The 18,296-nt window shown below is 39.3% G+C and overlaps 2 protein-coding genes across 2 annotated transcripts; one reads left to right on the top strand and one right to left on the bottom strand.

Annotated features, from left to right (window-relative positions):
* The first annotated feature begins 4,322 nt into the window (after window positions 1-4,322).
* LOC139952328 (adenosine 5'-monophosphoramidase HINT3-like) lies at window positions 4,323-10,674 on the top strand. Its single transcript, XM_071951433.1, has 5 exons — window positions 4,323-4,622; window positions 5,485-5,602; window positions 6,869-6,935; window positions 7,585-7,711; window positions 9,136-10,674. The coding sequence occupies exons 1-5, from the start codon at window positions 4,497-4,499 to the stop codon at window positions 9,268-9,270; spliced, it is 573 nt and encodes a 190-aa protein (XP_071807534.1). The 5' UTR covers window positions 4,323-4,496; the 3' UTR covers window positions 9,271-10,674.
* Window positions 10,675-11,026: 352 nt separating this feature from the next.
* On the bottom strand, window positions 11,027-16,556 carry LOC139952505 (NXPE family member 3-like). Its single transcript, XM_071951654.1, has 5 exons — window positions 15,998-16,556; window positions 14,343-14,408; window positions 12,717-13,405; window positions 12,258-12,310; window positions 11,027-11,814 (listed from the first exon to the last, which is right to left on the bottom strand). The coding sequence occupies exons 1-5, from the start codon at window positions 16,190-16,192 to the stop codon at window positions 11,027-11,029; spliced, it is 1,791 nt and encodes a 596-aa protein (XP_071807755.1). The 5' UTR covers window positions 16,193-16,556.
* Window positions 16,557-18,296: the final 1,740 nt, after the last annotated feature.

The following is an 18,296-nucleotide window of genomic DNA, read 5'->3' on the forward strand; positions in this document are numbered from 1 at the left end:
TTCATTTATTTATTTATTTATTTATGATTTGTTTGAAGGGGAAGTGGATGCAGTTTAAAACCTGAAAAGGGGCAGAATTGTATTAAGTATTTCTCTCCAAGTGGTGTTTATTAAGTAACAATCTAAGAAACTTTTAAATCTTGTTCTGCCATATATCAACACAATCTGTTATTATTTGTACAAGCCTTTTGAAGTTCGTATTTTTGTGTTGTTTCATTTCCATAGGGTGCGTTCGTTTAGCTTCCCTGGGTCGACCCTGGTGTGTGGCATTTTCTTTTTCCAGGACGAACGTGTGCAGATAATTACCCACGTTCATCCTAGAAGAAAAAAAAAATGCCACATACCGGGGTCGACCCAGGGAAGCTTAACGAACGCACCCACTGTGTTTGGTGTGAAGCGCGTAGTATACATTGTCAGAGGCTGCTTTCTTTGTTTTGCTAGCGATGAACCAAAATGCATCACTTGAAATATTTGCAATTTTTGTTACATTATATATTGTTGGCACCTTTAATTTATCAACATTCCATTTGGCATTATTTATTTAGTACATTTATTTAACCACATATTTATTTTGTTTTGTACAAAAAGCTGCTATATTTAAACACAGAGGCAATCCCTCTTTAAATGATTACAAAATACAGCACATTTCTGGAAGGTTTTCTTTGGGCCAATTTAAACAGCATTTCCAAACCTGCCATTTTCTATGAGAAAAATGTGACTTGCTAAAAAGGATTGTATGAGCAACATACCACAATGGGGTGATAATTTTAGCTTCATGCAAAATTAATCCAACAGATACCCAACAAGTTATCTAAACTGTCATTTTGGATATTAATTACCTTTGTTCAATCCTGCAAGTGGAAGCATGTTATAATGTCTGATTACAGTAAATAATATAAACAGTACCAATGGCTGCAGAGTTTCCCACCTTAAGTTTACAGAATTCATTTATAAATATTGTACTTGCCAGACATGTGCTTGGTTGTTAATAAAGCGTTTAAAATAACTTGAAAGTGTGTGTTTATTTGTTTGTTTAGATTGTATACCCATGGAACTCGACAACACCCCCCCTCCCCAAAACAACCAAGCTGGCAACAGCCAGTCTCTCCATTACATAATGATAGTGGAAAGCTTCCCTTCAAATATATTACTAACTAAGGTGGTGTAGTTTTTGAGAAATTAATGAGTAAAACAAGTCACAAAAGAGTTTTGGTCTCAAACTAAGTTTAATGTATATCTGTGGACATTGTGTTTTTTTGTTAGGAAAAAGTACATATACACTTTAACATGACTGTAATGCACAAATCAAGGAATTGTTGATTAACTAGACTTCATCTTGCCGTTGTGAAATCAATGGTTAGCTTGGTAGGATTCGAACCCACAATATTGTAATTGGAAGTCCTGGAGTGTAACCACTGAACCATGGTGACCAAGCATATAATATAGACTTTAATCACGCTGTCACCATCTTGGTCATGTTCTCTGTATCAAATAACAGTAATGGGTGCTAATATGGAACCAGGCCATTTTCCCCTTCCAGTCTCGGTTTGGAGTATATTGATTTCAATGGGAGAAATTGCCATGATCAAATTGTCCATTAATCTAAAAAGTGAAAAGGGAAGAAAGTGAATGAAACACAAATTTTTAACAGAAAATTGCCTCTATTTAGACATCTGCTCTAGCAAGATGCTCTATGCAAAAGGTCCTGTGTTCGAATCCCACCCGAGTGATTTGCCTGTGGACTCTTTGTTTAAACAGCTACCTGAGCGGAATGTTTTCAACAGAAATGGTATTTTTGCTTGTTTATAATGCACTTGTTCACCATTTTAATGTAATTTTGATATGTGTACACTTCTGAACTTTTCGTAATTATCGATTGAAAAATCAGGCCCCTACCTAAAGGTTTTTTGAAAAACTAAAAACACTTCTGCCGTTGAGAGCGGGCGTCAAAGGACAATGCTGCTGACGTCATTTGTGGGAGTTTGCTTTGTTATACATCCACGCTGCAACAAAGCGGCTTTATCTACTTATGACGTTTTGAGAGTGATTACGTAACAGGGGTTTTCGCAAATCTCGCAGAAAAGCTGTGGATAAGGGCATACAAAATGATTGTTTTTTTTTACACAATTGAAACCTATTTATAATCATATGACTCGATTTCCTTATTCATAGAAAACATTTTAAGTGGAGTTCAGCAAAGTTCACGACTTGACATTTTCGTTCAAGTAGGTCTTTAAAGGGAAGGTACACTCAAAGACCAGTCTTCTCACTTGGTGTATCCCATCATAACCATAAAATAACAAGCCTGTGAAAATTTGGGCTCAATATTGGTCATCGAAGTTGCGAGAAAATGATGAAAGAAAAACACCCTTGTCGAACGAATTTGTGTGCTTTCAGGTAAGAATAAGAGACTTCTAGCTAGAAGTATGTTATTATTTGTGTGAGAAATTACCTCTTTCTCAAAATCTGCGCTACTTCAGAGTGAGCCGTTTCTCACAATGTTTTATACTATCAACAGCTCTCCATTACTCATTACCAAGTAAGTTTTTATGATAATATTTGTTTTGAGTAATTACCAAACGTGTACGTGTAACAGAACTCGGGAAATTACCGAGTATTTAATACACATCGGTACAAGGGTACAAACCAAATTACTCTTTATTATCGCCGATGCAAGAAACAGATATAGTTACGAAGTTAGACCCCAACCGACATGAACCATCCAGTCACCACCTTTAATATTATTTTGTCATGTTGGTTAATATGGGGATTATGTAGGAGGTGGATGCATCGGAAATATATGTATTTGAGGTCTTGTCTTTGTCTTAAATGACGACTGAATGGCGAATGGATTTGTTTTAAATTTTATTCATACAATCTATGGAGGTCTAAAAACAAAACAATGATAATTGTTGTGAATGGTGATATTCTTTATCACGGCACGCAACTTCGCTTTCTGTTGAGTCTTGAAACCCGTTTCCATCATTTCATTTTCGAAGTTATGTTAATTTATTATGACGTGCGCTGATCGCTCGTCCCCACCCTGTTTTTCAATGTACCCGTCTCCAGACAGCACTCCAAACTGGTCATTTCCAATCGTTGGGTGCGCCCTATTCTCAGATCAAAGTTTTCTAACCCTCTACAGGGAGAAAGATTCTGAATGATAGTTGCCCGTTTTGCTTAGATGAGATGAGCATAATCGCACAAAAAAAAATGATGTTTTGGGAAAAATGTTCTGGCATGATTGATCTGTTGGAATTTGAGAATGGAATGACTACATAGTTTTGTATTGATTACTTTTTTTTTTTACTACTTTCCTCAAAATTTTTATTATTTTTGGTCCCTGCCTGCGGGCCAAGTCCTTGTCCGTCTCTCGGGAAATGTACAAGAGCAGTATCATAAAGGCACTGGAAACAAAGACCAGTATTCTCACTTGGTGTATCTCTCAACATCTTTAAAGATGCTATGTCAGATTTTTGGCCCCAAACATTAAAAAATAGATTTTTTTGAGTGAATGGTATTTCAAAGAGTATCACCCGCTCAAACGAAAAAAAGTTTAACTCTTACTTTTAATGATCAGGAACCTTGACAAAAATTTAAAACGTTTCTTATAAAACACATAAGAATTGGTCACGTAATATTATTGTCGGGATCCCGACAACAACTAATTTTGAGCACTTTATTGCACTGCTACTTATAATTGGCGGACTTTTTCGAGCAATGGCTCAAATGAAAGCTTGTAACTTTCTCGACCCCCAGCAAAATACCTATTGAATTTTAAATCAAAATTTTTGGGTCGAATCGGCCAAAAATCTGACAGATCATCTTTAAAATTACAAACCTGTGAAAATTTGCACTCAATTGGTCGTCAAAGTTGCGAGAGAATAATTGAAGAAAAAACCCACCTTTGTCGCACAATCTGTGCTTTCAGCCAGATGCTTGAATTCGAGACCTAGCTCCTTAGCTGAGGTCTCGAATTCAATTAAAATATTTAAAATAATGTTTTGGGTTGAACAAAGAAAAATTGGCTAGAGTGGGATTCGAACCAACGAACTCGGGACGCCCCGTACTATATAGCCCACCTTGTTGAGATGTTAATGGCTCCGCTTTTAACACTGGTCTCATCACTGTCACCATTAATGCTTAACAACTTTATGTAGCAATACTTTGTGTTTAGCAAGTTTTTGTGCTTTAATGAAGTTATTTGGACCCTTGAGCAAATAATATGGGTCCATCACATCACACATCACACAGAAAACCCTTTCAAGTGTCAGTCATAGAGCTATGTGTCAGTACATGACATCAGTTGACCGCGTTGACGGTTAAATGACTGAAACTTAAAATTCGGCGCTACAAGCAGACTGGACCATGGACTGACTGGCTCGTCTGTAGTGTTGTTTTACGGCTCCAAAAAATGGTAATGTTTACTTCCTGTGTGTAGTCTGTCGGCTGATAGGGGTTTGTCGTTACCCGAGTTTATAGAAAGATACAGAACAATGGACGATTTAGCTAAGAAGTTTGAGTCAGAAATTATAACTAAAGGTAAAGAACCAGTCACGAAGAAAGACTGCATTTTCTGTAAACTATCGAAGGGGGAGATACCGACCACAATCCTTTTCAAGGTAAAAAAAACTATTCTTGTGAAGTTATTTATCTTTTTTTATTTCATTTCGTATTGTCTTTGCATTTGCCAGCTGCATTGCATAAAATTAATATTTCTTCAGTTTGTGGAGGAGGGATTTATTAAATAAGAGCGCCACAATCTCGAGCTCTGGTGTTAGTCATCAGCCAGAGTGGGGGTTCGAATCCTGACATCCAGCCTATTGTTTGACATTAACAATAACATGTAGACTAGTAGTAGACATGATTCATAAGCTGTGTTGTAGGTCCCTTGTGTTCAAAGGGTTGGTAGTAGTGCATGTAAAGGAACACAGAATATTGTGGAAGAGTAGGGTTACGACATGCAGACGTAACTTCATTTTAGTAAGGCTTCCCTACTGTACACTGTATGAGGTTGGTTTCCGCTATCGTCTTCACAACTGATGAGTGATAGCAGAATTAACCTTATTACTTCTAGAAGTAAAGCGTCCCTACCTAGACCCAAGTAGGCCTATCTGGGGCGCTGTGTGTATTTATACTCCTTTATTAAAAAATTAATAAGGATGACACCCCAGTTACTGGGTCTGGGGTTAACCTACTTCAAGAAACTACGGTATTTAAGGCTCCCTCGTGAGCCTTAGGCTATAGTTTATAGAAGTAGGGTAAATCCATGTGTTTTGTTCACACATTAGCAAGCACCCTTGCTCACAGATTCCTCAGGCTTGCTAAATGTAGCTTTAGTGATTAAGTTCACTTATGACCTTGAGGCCTACTTAGTTTTAAAAACAGATGGAGAAATGTATTACAATACTAATAATAGATGTATGGGTAAAAACCAAAATTAATAATACTAATAATACTTTCACCATTTTTCTAACCTTCTAGAATAGTGAAGTGACGGTTTTCTATGATCATAAACCAGCGGCAAAGGAACATCTTCTCATCATTCCAAATAGTCACCATGGTAACGCGAAGACATTGAAAAAAGAAGACCTCCCCATGGGTAATTATCAATCAATTAAATCTCCCTTGCATTGGCCGCCATCATTGGGTGCCCGGGCATCTGATTAGTGATTAGCTTCCCTGGGTCGACCCCGGTCTGCCCCCGGTACGTTCGAACAGCTTTGACGTCATTCCAGGGGCTCACCCGGGTCAGCCCCAAGTGCCCTGCTTGTGTAGTGCGCCACTTGGGGCTGGCCCCAGGTTTGCATGAGGTCACCACGAGAGGGTGAGTGATCGTTCGATTAGCTCAATTGTCAGGGGCATACCCGAGTGAGCACCGTGGGGTCGACCCAGGGAAGCTAATCGAACGCACCCATTGAGGAACAGTCCATACATGAAAGGCTGAGAGGTATGCGTAGCATGAAGGCCTACACGTTTCCATTTTTGTTCCGACATCAAAGATGGTGGTCAATAGAGTCAAGTGCAATCCATCTCTTGGTAGTGTAGCTTGGATTTGTTGTCTTGAGGTGAACTTGACCTCTTTGGACTCAACCTTGTTTGGGCTCCCAAAGCACAAGCTCGCTGACTGGAAGCTCAGCTTGAAAAGAGCAGTGCCCTACGAACTTGACTCCGACCTCTGGCCCAGTTTTTTTGCATGAACCTTAGGGAACTCGACAGAAACAGTCTCATTCCTATAGGAAGACCGCCAACATAGGGCTAGATAGGGATAGCCCAGATGCCAGTATGTTAAAGGAACACATTGCCTTGAATCGGACGAGTTGGTCTATAAAAAGCGTTAGTAACCATTTGTTATGAAATGCATATGGTTAGAAAGATGTTTTAAAAGTAGAATTTAATGATCCACACAAGTATCACTAAAAATTACACGGTTTTCCATTTACGTCGCGAACCAACATGATCGGCCATTTATGGGAGTCAAAAATTTGACTCCCATAAATGGCCGACCGTGTTAGTCGACGAGGTAAAAAGAAAACCACGCAATTTCGAGGCATGTTTGTGTGGATCATTGTATTCTACTTTTACAACATCTTTCTACCCAATGCATTTTATAACAAACGGTTACAGGACAATTTTCAAAGACCAACTCGACCGATCCAAGGCAATGTGTTCCTTTAATCCGGAGGTCGTTGCTTCACATCCCTTTCTAGTCAATTTCTCTTTGTTCAACCCAAAATCTTTTCAAATCCATCAGAGGTTTTTGTTTCCCTAGGCAATGAAAAAAAAATTAACTGCATTAATGTTTAAAATTGATAATCCTAGCGGATGAACTACTTTGTTTGGTGATGTCATTGTTGTTTTATTTCAGTGGAATATCTTCATGCAGTGGGGCAAGGAGTCTTAGAACAGAAAGGAGGAAGTATTGACGATGCAAGGTAATTAAGGTACACAACAAAAGATGGTTGGCGATACGGTGAAAATTTGTTGTCAATCATGAAGTGGTGTCATTGCTGATGAGAGATTAAGAGCACCGAACTCAAGCTCTGGTGTTTCTGATCAGCAGAGTGTGGGTTCAAGCCCCGGTCTTGACTCAAGCTCTGGTGTTTCTGATCAGCAGAGTGTGGGTTCGAGCCCTGGTCTTGACTCAAGCTCTGGTGTTTCTGATCAGCAGAGTGTGGGTTCGAGCCCCGATCTTGACACAAACTCTCGTGTTTCTGATCAGCAGAGTGTGGGTTCGAGCCCCGATCTTGACTAAAGCTCTGGTGTTTCCAATCAGCAGAGTCATGGGTTCGAAACCTGTTGAGGTTGTTTTGATGATCTTCCCATCGAGGGAACTCGGCAAACTCTCACAGGGGGATATCAACACCAAGCTGGCAACAGCCAATCTCACTAATACAAACATTGGTTGAATGTATTATACCCATTAAAATTACTTGAAAAGGGAAAATAGAAATAGCTTCAACTTACCAACCAAAACGACCTATGGTATAAAATGCGAAACATGGTTAACGGCCTGACGTTTCGACCCTTGCAGAGTCTTTCTCGAAGGCTAAAACTACTTGACTTTGACATTCTTCTTTTCAGATCAGGGTTCCATTGGCCCCCATTCAACACAGTAGATCACCTACACCTCCACATACTATACCCAGTCAGCGAGATGAAGTTCATGGGGAGGCAGATGTACAGGAACAACTCGCCATGGTTCGCAACGGTAAGCTCTTCATCTGGGGTTTTGAATTAACATGCTTTCCATTGCCCTGGTCTTGGCCTTGGTGCCCCCTTTCCCCACAGACTTTAAGATTTTCCAATGGAAGTGCCCTTTTATACAAAATGAAAATGGCCTTGCCCTTTTTAGGAGGAAATTCCAGGCCTGGATCAGATTCGCTTTCTACACCTTGGTGACCTGTTTTGAATCCGACCTTAGAGCGTTGTCACATGAGGCAACTTTTACAGGCAACCAACTGCACTGCATGCTACAGGACCATTTTATGTGAACATTCAAATGTGACTGCCTTTTCTTCTTTGAGGTTGCCTGGAACTTGTTGCCTGTAAACTGCCTTGTGTTACATGGCCTTTAATACACCTCGGTCTCACAAGTGGGTATGCATACATCCTAAGGTTTTTAAAGACCCTCTCCCTCACTCGCCCCCAAAGTAGTACTTAAAGACACTGGACACTATTGATTATCGTCAAAGACCAGTCCTCTCACTTGGTGTATCTCAATGTATGCATAAAATAACAAACCTGTGAAAATTTGAGCTCAATCGGTCATCGAAGTTGCGAGATAATAATGGAAAAAAAACACCCTGGTTATTGCCTTTCATGATATATGACAATTTTTATTTTTTATTTTGTGAATCACAGTGATATTTATTGATATTAATGTGTATTCAACTCATTGTGGTATTCATTCTCTGTACGCGTCTTTGGTTGATGTTGATGCTTTTGTAAGCCATTATTCATCGATGTTTGCCATTTATTTGTCTTATTTAAGATGTTTATTTGTCTTAATTATGTAAGATGACAACAAGTACTTATGTTTTCTATTTATTTGTCTTTTGTAAGATCAAAACAAGTATATTATGTTTGCTATATTTACTGGTCTTGCGTATTTCACAAGTACATGTTTTCTATTTATTTGTCTTTTGCAAAGTCACAAGTGCATACTGTGAATGATTTCTTTGTCCTATATAATATGTAAGATCACAACATATACTTGTTTGCTATTTATTTGTCTTAAATGTAAGATCAGAATAAGTATATCAATTGCTATTTAATTGTCTTATATAAGATCACAACAAGTATATAATTTGCTAATTAAGAGTTTTGTTAATCGGCCACAACAAGTATATAAATTGCTATTTAATTGTCTCAATATAAGATCAGAACAAGTATATAATTTGCTATTTATTTTTTTTGTTAATAGGCCAAAACAAGTATATTTGCTATTTAATTGTCTTATATAAGATTACAACAAGTGTATTATTTGCTATTTATTTATGTTAATAGACCACAACAAGTATATTTGCTATTTAATTGTGTTAAGATCACAACAAGTATTATTTGCTATAATATTACACACCTGTTAAATGTATAGCTCTCTAATAAAGTATCAAAATATTTTTTGGTTTCCAGTATGAATGGTTGATACAGCATCTTAAGGACCTCCCAGATGCCCCGAGTCAAAACCCATCTAAGGTAAGAGCGCCGTCCCAAGAGGCTGATGAGGTAGATGCTTCAGGAGAATCAGGGAGTGGGACAGCAATATGAATCAAAATCATCCAGTTAGAATCCACCAGACAAAGAAAGTACAATTAATCCCTCACCACACGTACAAAAATAGAATTAGAATAACTAAATAAATAATTAAACAAACAAAGCAAACACCCCAACAAACAAACATAATAATTAACAACAACAAAATTAAAAGTTAATCATTGTTATGTATATTTTTGTTTTACTATCTGTACAGCGTCTAGAAAGGTTTATATATTAGCTTTGTACAAAATATGAAATCAACTTTACAAATGAGTTGCAGCAGTAACCAATGCCGGTCGTGTAGTTTTTAACAGTGGTTGGGCATTGCAGGGTTAGAGGCACTGGACACTATTGGTAATTGTCAAAGACTTTTCACAGTTGGTGTATCTCAACATAATTATGCATTAAATAACAAACCTGTGAAAATTTGAGCTTAATTGGTCGTCGAAGTTGCGAGATAATAGTGAAAGAAAAAATCTACCCTTGTCACACTAAGTTGTGTGCTTTCAGATGCTTGATTTTGAGACCTCAAATTCTAAATCTTAGGTCTCGAAATCAAATTCGTGGAAAATTACTTTTTATGCTAATAATTATTTTGAGTAATTACCAATAGTGTCCACTGCCTTTAAGGTACAAGTTTCCCCGATTTGTTCCTGCCATTGTCTTTCACGGCTGCAAGGCAGCAATGGTCACAAATGCATTATTACCAAGAAGTTTTCTCTTTGCAAGGTATGAAGCTTTGTAAGGTAGAAATTGTAAGAGTTGAGTTTGAAGGTTTAAAGGTTTACCGGTAACCCGGTGATTAAAATATCTGTGTCTATCGCCAGATTTTTTAGCTTTAAACCAATCTTTTCTGTTTTTTAATTTACTTCCCAAACGTGCAATGTATAACTTGAATTGCTAATAGAAAACAAGAATTAACTTGTAAAATTTTATTTCAGGTATTAAAATTTGGAAAAGTTAAATTATATTAACCTTTTTTTCAAGATTATTAAAAGTGTTAAAGGTATTAGGTGAAACAAAGTTGTATATTTTAAAACAAGTTTAGACACAACAATGGACTATTGCAATTCCCAGCAATTTTTTTAAAGAGTGTGTAACAGTTTTGTCAAATTAAAACGAGTATAGTCAAAAATGGTCCTTTTATGTTGTTGTTTAGTTTGGTTCGGCTCATGACAAGATCGACACTCCAAAGTCGTTCAAAACGACTGCAACAGTCTTTCGACTTTATCAGCATCCCAGTCGCTGTTTAAGATGTCAAACTTTTCATGTTCTAAGAAGTTGGTTCGGCGCGTGACTCTTGAAGGCCCGTCTAGAAAAACGTCTTTCAGACAAAAAAGTGATGCAACTTTCATAAGTATACAAGATTTTTTTAAATGTTATATAATTTATTTTGAGTTTAAATCCATTGGACACTTTCGGTAAACAGTATTGTCCAAAGGCCCACACTTCGTGTATCAAAACTTATATATAAAAATAACAAACCTGTGAAAATTTAGGCTCAATCGGTCATCGGAGTCGGGAGGAAATAACGGGAAAACCCACCCCTGTTTCCGCACGTTTCGCCGTGCCATGACATGTGTTAAAAATAAACCCGTAATTCTCGATAATCAAGAATTGACAATTGTTTTAATGTTTTCTCAAAAAGTAAAGCATTCCATGGAATAATATTTCAAGAGAAGTCTTTCACCATTACCTTCTGTAAACCCTGTAAGTAATTTGATGATCTGTGAACTCTTTTTTTCTGTCCCGAAAGTGTATAATGGCTTTAATCTTTATCTTTTTTACAGGCATATGACAACAACCAATTAACTTCTTCCTCAACGACTTCCCAGGGCATGTGCATATTCTGTTTCCCATATGCTAGCCCCATCTGCCATATATCATAATAATATAGACCAGTACCTCGAAATGTCTCTTTCAGAATCGAACCCAAGTTCCAAAGAGTATAATCATTTGCATAAACTTTCTGTGCGAGAATAGAGTGGTCCCTGGCGTGTGCACCCTTAATGACCATAGGGACGTCAGGGCATCGCTCCCGGAACCGTAAAACCGCCTCTTTGAGGAGTTGCGTGCGCTCGACGTAGCTTTCTGTAGACCACTGAGTAAAGTGTCCCCATGGACAAAAGATGATGATAAAATTGTGACAAGAATCGCTCGGTATGTTATCAAGGAAATCAACTTCGTAAAGAGTTTCGTTTAAGGTTGTTTTGACGGCTGTGACGAGACGAGGGTGACTTCGAAAGCTCATCTCTAAATCTTCGTTCTTGTAGTCCATACTTATCCTTGCATGTTCCTCTTTGTCTAAAGTGTTCCATTCGGTATAACCGATTCTCTTCATGAGAACTTTATACCAGGATCTCACGTTTGAATCCCCCAATATGAACACGTGCTTGTGACGTAGGCAGCCTTTGACAGCCTGTACGTCATCCCATCTGCGGACATTACATTGGAGGTGGTGCCACTCGTCGTTGAGCCAGAACCCATCGTTCATAAGGGGCTCGTCGTTCGGCCTGCAGTCTGGTGCTTGATGTTTGGTTATATTATTTTTTGATTCTGTGGGTATAATTGAGGGGAAACAGTGGGTTAAAATCTTATATCTATAAAGGTTAAAACAATGTAAATTGTTGACGTTACAATCACTCAAGGTTTTCATCTTTTCTGACCCCAAATCACGCTCGCGCCACAAAATTTAAATCAACAAATCGCGGTAAATGCCCTCACTTTGTAACGTTAGCAGCTCGCCAATTTTAAGCCCCGCCTTGGGGACGCTTGGTGGCAGCAGACTTACTAGGTAAAATCCATTGTTCTCGGTAATGTGCGCAGGCTCAGAACTACGTAAAAATGGAAATTTACCTGGTAAGTCTGCTGCCACCTAGCGTTCCAAAGTCTTCAAATGCACTGCAGCCGTGTTTACAGTGTAAAGAACAATCTATGACTAATTAACTACGAGTCCCATGTCTATGCATATTATATAATAATATTTTTAAAATACTTACTTAAGATGTCTATTGTTTTCGGACCTCTTGTAAGCGTTGCCATGTAGTTCTCACTGGTGAGAGAAAAAAACCTCAAATTAAAATATACCGGGTATACCGGTAGTCGATCGGTCACAGCGCCTCATCAAAAGCGCTTAATAGATGGGATGGGCTAACAGGGCCCATTTTGGAAAAGTATGGGAAGCCATAAATTAATACAAAATACCCTATCGTAAAAATGACTTCGATTACGTAACCCGGTAAGTCTCGCGCGTATTCAAACACTTTTTGGGACCACGTTGTTAACGCGTGTAGAAAAATGTTCGCTCACTTGATGGAGTTCCCCGAAAATTCGCGAGATTTGCACGCTAGCTATAGTAGGGCTTTTTGCGCGCCATCTTGATCAAACTCTGGGGTTTGTGCTTACGTTTATGTTTGGTTTGATGTTTTCATATAGGTCTATACTGTTACTGAACTTACCCCTGAAATAAACGCTTGTCTTTTCCAATAAATAAGTTGTTCATTATACCAGTGACGTCACCATTCATCTTAACAGTTTTGAAGTCCACGCACTTCAATTTCTCTGGCAACTTGCAGTAAAGAGCCGTCGACCCAGTGGCCTTCGGGTTGTAGTCGATCCTGCAGAGGTTTGGTGACGTCACTCTCCTCAAAAGAAAACACGAAGTGATTTCTGTGATTCTCTGTCCGTCCAGGGTGCTCGCGCCAGAAAACTCGCCGTCCCAAAATGCAAGCCTCTCCGATGGCCAGTATTTTGTTCTTAGCCATGTAGTGGCTTCGCTCGTAGCAGCTAGTGTCATGTGAACGTAGGCAATCCCTTCCCACCCTGCGTAAAAGAACACACTATAAGTTCCGTTTTTGTGATCCACAACCTTTCCAGCAGTGCGCCCTCCCTTGGCCGGGTATGAACCAACGTCCGTTGTTAGAACTGGAAACCAGAAATCGCCACCAGTGACTTGGTTCCTCCCTTCGGCATCTTTCGCTTGGATGATAAAATGTGCCGTGTCGCCAACGTGAAGCTCACTATTAGTGAGGCTGTAGGTCGAGTGGAGGGCACTAGTCACCCCTAGGTTTCGTAGGTTTTGCTTCAAGGTTTTGACTCCGCCCGAGTTGGTAGTCGGTTGATGATGAACCACTGTTGGTGACGGAATCTGTTGGATATCAAAGGAATAACAATATTCATCCTCGTGACTCATTTCCGTTTGGTAACGCCAGTATAACACTGTTAACAAGGCCCCCTGGTCATAGTTCATAAGTTAATTTTGTTTCTCCCTGGCATGTGTTGCTGGCTGTATTGTTATTCCCTTCGATCATCGTCTTGCTCTGTTCTGTATTATTGTCATGGGAATGCCGAAAATAGGCGCGGTGTTACGGCCAAACTTTGGTCATGACCCGAATTAAGACTAATAATGTATACAATTATTCTAAAGCCTACAGGTTGAAGATAATATTAGTGGTTTTGTAGTAGGCATCCTGCTAAATTATTTCGTCTATTTGAAATCAAAATGTAGAACAATCTCAAAAACTCTTCTGAGGAGCAGTTTTTGACATTCACATTTCTGTGATGGCCGTATTATTTTGTATGTGAATGCTGTGGTCGGGGAGATTCCTTATAGTACGTCACCCGATACTCGACATTTCTGTTGGTAGTTACCAACAAAACAGGGTCAAATTTCCACAGCTCTTACTAACAACGATTACTACCTCGTCTCCCAGGTTAACATGAGTATACATCAGTACCTATAGTAACATATTACAAATCTGAAATGTCTGTGCGTTGATTATACCTTTAAAACCTTTATCAAGATCTAGAGTTGTGGTGTTTTGTTTTTAAGGGACTGACAATATTATTGGCACGGGGAGAACCTATGGATGCGTTCGTTTAGCTTCCCTGGGTCGACCCCGGTGTGTGGCGTTTTTTTTCCAGGATGAATGTGTGCAGATAATTACCCACGTTCGTCCTGGAAAAAAAAACCGCCACACACCGGGGTCGACCCAGGGGAGCAGAACGAACGCACCCTATATATCACTCCTGGGTTATCATAGGGATAATTCCCAATGCAACTACCTGACTATCATTATGCTTACCTTTGTGATCGCCGTCTGATCTTGTCTTTTTCGAGGAGTATGTGTATGTGCTCGATAGAAACATGTCTGGACATTTAAGAGAAAAAAAAGTCAAGATAATTAGGACAACAGGATTAAATGCAGTGGACACTTTTGGTAATTGTCAAAGACTAGTCTTCAAAGTTGGTGTATCTCAACATATGCATAAAATAACAAACCTGTGAAAATTTGAGCTCAATCGGTCATCAAAGTTGCGAGATAATAATGAAAGAAGAAAACCCCTTGTCACATGAAGTTGTGTGCGTATAGATGGTTGATTTCGTGAAATCAAATTCGTGGAAAATTACTTCTTTCTCCAAAATTATGGCACTTCAGAGGGAGCTGTTTCTCACAATGTTTTATACCACCAACCTCTCCCCATACTCGTCACCAAGCAAGGTTTTATGCTAATAATTATTTTGAGTAATTACCAATAGTGTCCACTGCCTTTAAGTAAAGGAAGTCATATATTCTTCTCCTTATACACTTATTAGGCCTATTATGGCAATATTAAACTTTCCACCCTCATTCGCACGCTAATGCAAAATAAAAGTGTAGCGGGAGACTTTTCCATTGTTTTCGTAGTTCTTAACATGCGCATAATTCTGAGAACAATTGCTTTATCCGGTAAGTCTGCTGCCACCTATCGTTACAGAAAGTCTTTTATTGAGCTTAAACAGCTCTTAGTCATAACAACCACTCATAAACGCCCGTGTGTACTTAGTGAGGTCATTTTGCATTAGAGATAAAGCGTGTCGTGGCCGAGCAGCAGCGAATAAGAGCGCCGGACTCAAGCTGTGACGTTTCTGATCAGCAGAGTGTGGTTCGAATCCCGGCCATGTGTCCGTAAGTAAGACACTTATCCGTTACTGCTGCGTCCGTTATTACTAAGGATGGGACGTCAAGCCAATGGTCCCGTGTGTTGTGCACGCACATATCGAAAAGAGAAGGGGGTTCTCCCCGGTGTTCCTGGTGTAATTGGCAGCATATTGCGCCACAGAACCTTCCATTACATGGTGTTAATGAGTAGGTCTCATATTTAAAACGTAGTCCCTCACTTCATTTCAGGTAATTTATACTGAATGTTCGCTTAGCCCCAGCGGCAAGTCTATTTACCCAGGACCGCTGGGATGGGCTAATCGCTGGAACAGATTCTTGTTCAGGAAGTACGTCATGCGTACAGTGCATAGAAATATGTCGCAGTGTGAGTGTGATATGGGACTGCGCATTATTAAACCAATGACAGTGCATGATACGTTTGCCCATCCCAACGCCTTTGGTTAAAGCAAGGCGCTGGGGACGAGCGAATGCTGAGTGTTGAAGCGCCTTTGAGCCTCACTGAGTGAACGGATATGAGCACTATTATTATGGGTGCGTTCGTTTACCTCCCCTGGGTCGACCCCGGTGCGTGGTGTTTTTTTCCCCAGGACGAACGTGGGTAATTATCTGCACACGTTCGTCCTGGATAAAAAAAAAACCGCCACACGTCAGGGTCGACCCAGGGAAGCTAAACGAACGCACCCAGTAATAAGCCACTCTTCCCCCCCCCCCCACTCACACACATAACAAATAAATACAATATATTATGGTTTAAATTTTTTTTTATACAGACTTAGGAACGTTTTCAATGTATTTACCGTCCAAATTAACAGCGTAGATGCAATTGATGAGCAGATGACAAGGATAAGAAAAAGATCGAGTAAGCTTGACCTTCTTAAGAAAGCGACACACTTATCCACCAGCGAGGGACGTCCTCTTGTTGGTGAACTTTGTGGTGTTGCCCAGAACCTCCGCCACACCCTAGTTCGGTACGTAGATGGTGTCATGCTCATCGGTTCAGTGGGAGCCTTTGACCTTGTAACGAGCCTATACCTTGATGACCCAACAATAGGGAGTGCCTCTTCGGCACTTCGGCTGATTTACCGTCCGATCTCCGAACGCTTTCTCCTTCGCTAATACCACTGAGGTGCTCGTTCTCGGTTGACACAAATAGAGACCACTTCATGGCCGAATATCCCCGAACGTGCGCGAGCGGTCCCGAAGTTCTGCCGAATTCTACCAAGGATTTTCAACACAAATTATTATGTAACAAGTAGTAGAATCCAGTGGTTGATTGTCGTAATATTATTTGTTATCACAAAATGTACGTTCGCCGGCTAAACCACACAAGACAGCTCGCAAAAACACAGAATTTCGGCAGAGTTTTTGGCGGCAAAGGCCATTGAAGTTTAAGAATACAATTCCACAGTTTATTGTCTGCTCATACACATCGGGTTGATTTCGATCATAGAATGAGCTCGAATCAGGCTTCAACGGATAGAAAACTGAGTTTATTTTACACGACTCCATTAGCCTATTCTTTATCACCAGTGTGCCGTGTGACCAAGGGGAATTTTAACAATAGATTCCGATAAGGATACCGTTTCATCACCAGCTGGGCGCATCGATTATAATCGGTAATCACAGACATTAGACAAATCGATCCTATATCGAACGCATTCCAATAGAAGAAAGAGCGCTCTGATGTGGGTGGGCGTCATAAGCTTGTAGTTTTCTGTCACATTATTGAACAATCAACCATTGTAGTTTTTACTGATGACAGGAGTAGGGCCGTTATGTAGACACAAGAATATTGATTGTAATCAGGAAGTATTGACAGTGATTAATTAGGTCATATTTTGACCCAAACGTGTAGATTTAAATCTCAAATAAGTTAGAAATAAAATATAGATTCAAGGAATATTATTAATGTACAGAATTGGTTTTGTTAGCAAAACAGTTGCTGGCAGTGAAAGCACTTTATGTAATCCACCATATACATGAACTGACAAACCTGTAGAAGTTCGAAATCGATCGGCCATCTTGGTCACGAGAGAATAGTGAAAAAATTATTACAATTTTTTCATGACATCGATGCAAAACAAAGATGAATAAAGCGCTCACTGAGCGATAAACTCAAAACGCGAAGTTATATTATTTATTTCTCATCAAATTAATATGACATTTCAGACAGAAATATTTCAAGGGATGTTTTCTACTATCCTCATCAAAAGACCGTGTAAGTTTGATATTATGTGATCTTCACGATTTGTGTTTCTTACCAATTCTGTAACGTTCCTTTAAGCTTTCATGAGCCTACGAGTGCACCCAATAAATAAACTCCCCATAGCATAACTGCAAAATGCCAATTATTAAAAGAATACACGAAAAATACTTCGAAGTCTCAGTTTTTTACAGTAAAGGGACAATTGTACATTGACTCTTGACCTTTAATCCTCTGCTCAATTTAATATGGGGAGTCCCTGTGCCCATCGAGTTACTCCCCCTCCAAGCCAAAACACCCTTACGCCAGTGTAATTTTTCCAAACGTCCGAGCTTCAATCTTGAAAAATTTGCCTGCCCTACACCTCTCTGCAAAATAGGACATTGTTTTAGGGCCCAATGTCATCCAAAGTACATCAAGTTGGAAGTCAACATTTCCCAGGTCACAATAATTGGTATGATTGTTTAAGGGTTAGGAAGGGAACTATTCTTTTTTGTTTTTGTTTTCAATAATAATGCCATACCAAGCTTTGTTTTCTTGGTTTTATTTGTACTTTACAACCAATTCAATTCAATTCAATGGGGGACTTTCAGGACGCTTGGTGGCAGCAGACTTACCATGTAAAATCAATTGTTCTTGGTAATGTGCGCATGTTCAGAACTACGTAAACAACTGACATTTACCTGGTAAGTCTGCTGCCACCTAGCGTTCAAAAGTTTTAAAACAGCAACAATATAATAAAAATATCACATGGCACCAATAAATATTTTTAAAATACACCAGAATTAAAATGTCCATCAAAACAGAAAATAAACCAAGGATGACTTGGAAAGAAAATGGGGATGAGAAAGGACTATAGGGGTGGAGATGGGGGAGGAGTGGGAAGACAATAC

This window comes from Asterias amurensis, chromosome 20 (assembly GCF_032118995.1).
Source record: "Asterias amurensis chromosome 20, ASM3211899v1".
In the NCBI taxonomy this organism is placed as follows: Eukaryota; Metazoa; Echinodermata; class Asteroidea; order Forcipulatida; family Asteriidae; genus Asterias; species Asterias amurensis.